Source organism: Macrobrachium nipponense, chromosome 4 (genome assembly GCF_015104395.2).
Source record: "Macrobrachium nipponense isolate FS-2020 chromosome 4, ASM1510439v2, whole genome shotgun sequence".
NCBI lineage: Eukaryota > Metazoa > Arthropoda > Malacostraca > Decapoda > Palaemonidae > Macrobrachium > Macrobrachium nipponense.
In genome coordinates, this window is record NC_061100.1 from 77,082,612 (window position 1) to 77,083,540 (window position 929).

Consider the following 929-nt stretch of genomic DNA (forward strand, 5'->3'; position numbering starts at 1 on the left):
CACTGCGAGCATCGTGATGCATATTGTGCATGGGGCTTTATAATCGTCATGCCACGCAGGTGGCCTCCTGCATCTCTTTGTCGAGGTTCCGGAAAAGATTCTGGTTCCTGGGAATCCTGATCCGCAGGTACTGGTGACGCTGGTGCCACTGAGGCGCGAAGGTGGTGCCTGTTGCATACTGACACCCAACCACTTCTATCCAACCATACGCGGTACTGACGGTACCCAGTTCCAATGACTTTTATTACCACACCCGAATGATCCCGAAGTTTGGATGTGGGGTCCTGAATGCATACATTTTGTCCCACTTGAAGGGGTTTCAGAGTCTGCTAGTTTCTTTCTGTTTTTGCCGAGACCTTCTCATTCTTTTCGGCTATTTTCAATTCTCTAGACCTAAGAGATTTCTTCCAATATTTATTTACTCGGTAATACTGGTGGGCGATGGGCACCAAGTCCCTCAGGCATCGACCAGTAGCCAACTGAGCTGGCAACATTTTTTCTCCATGCAATGGTGTATTGTGATACTGCAAGAGGGCTCTGACAACCTGATCCATATCCAGACTATCCCCAGGCCCTAAGTGGTCACTGACGGTGCATTTTGCTACCTTGACACATGCCTCTGCACGCCCATTTGATTCGGGATATAAAGCTGAAGATATCCTGGATGACACACCCCATCTCCTTAAGAAATTCATCTCCTCACTCGACAAATTGGTTCTACCGTCGGTAGCCAGCTCCTCTGGGGCACCCCATCTCATAAAATACTCTCTGAATTTCTTGATGAGAAGTCCTGACGCGGCACCGTTAGGCAGATGCACCACCTCTACCCAACCAGTCAACCTATCAGCAAAAGCCAAGTACGTGCATCCGTGGACCTGGAAGAGGTCCGCCACAACCTGTTGAAAGGGGTACTCTGGTGGGGGCGTCAT

General features: G+C 49.7%; 1 protein-coding gene across 1 annotated transcript; it reads right to left on the minus strand.

Moving 5' to 3' along the window:
* Positions 1-329: 329 nt before the first annotated feature.
* Positions 330-929, minus strand: LOC135211404 (uncharacterized). The gene has a single exon (XM_064244715.1). The coding sequence runs from the start codon at positions 927-929 to the stop codon at positions 330-332; it is 600 nt and encodes a 199-aa protein (XP_064100785.1).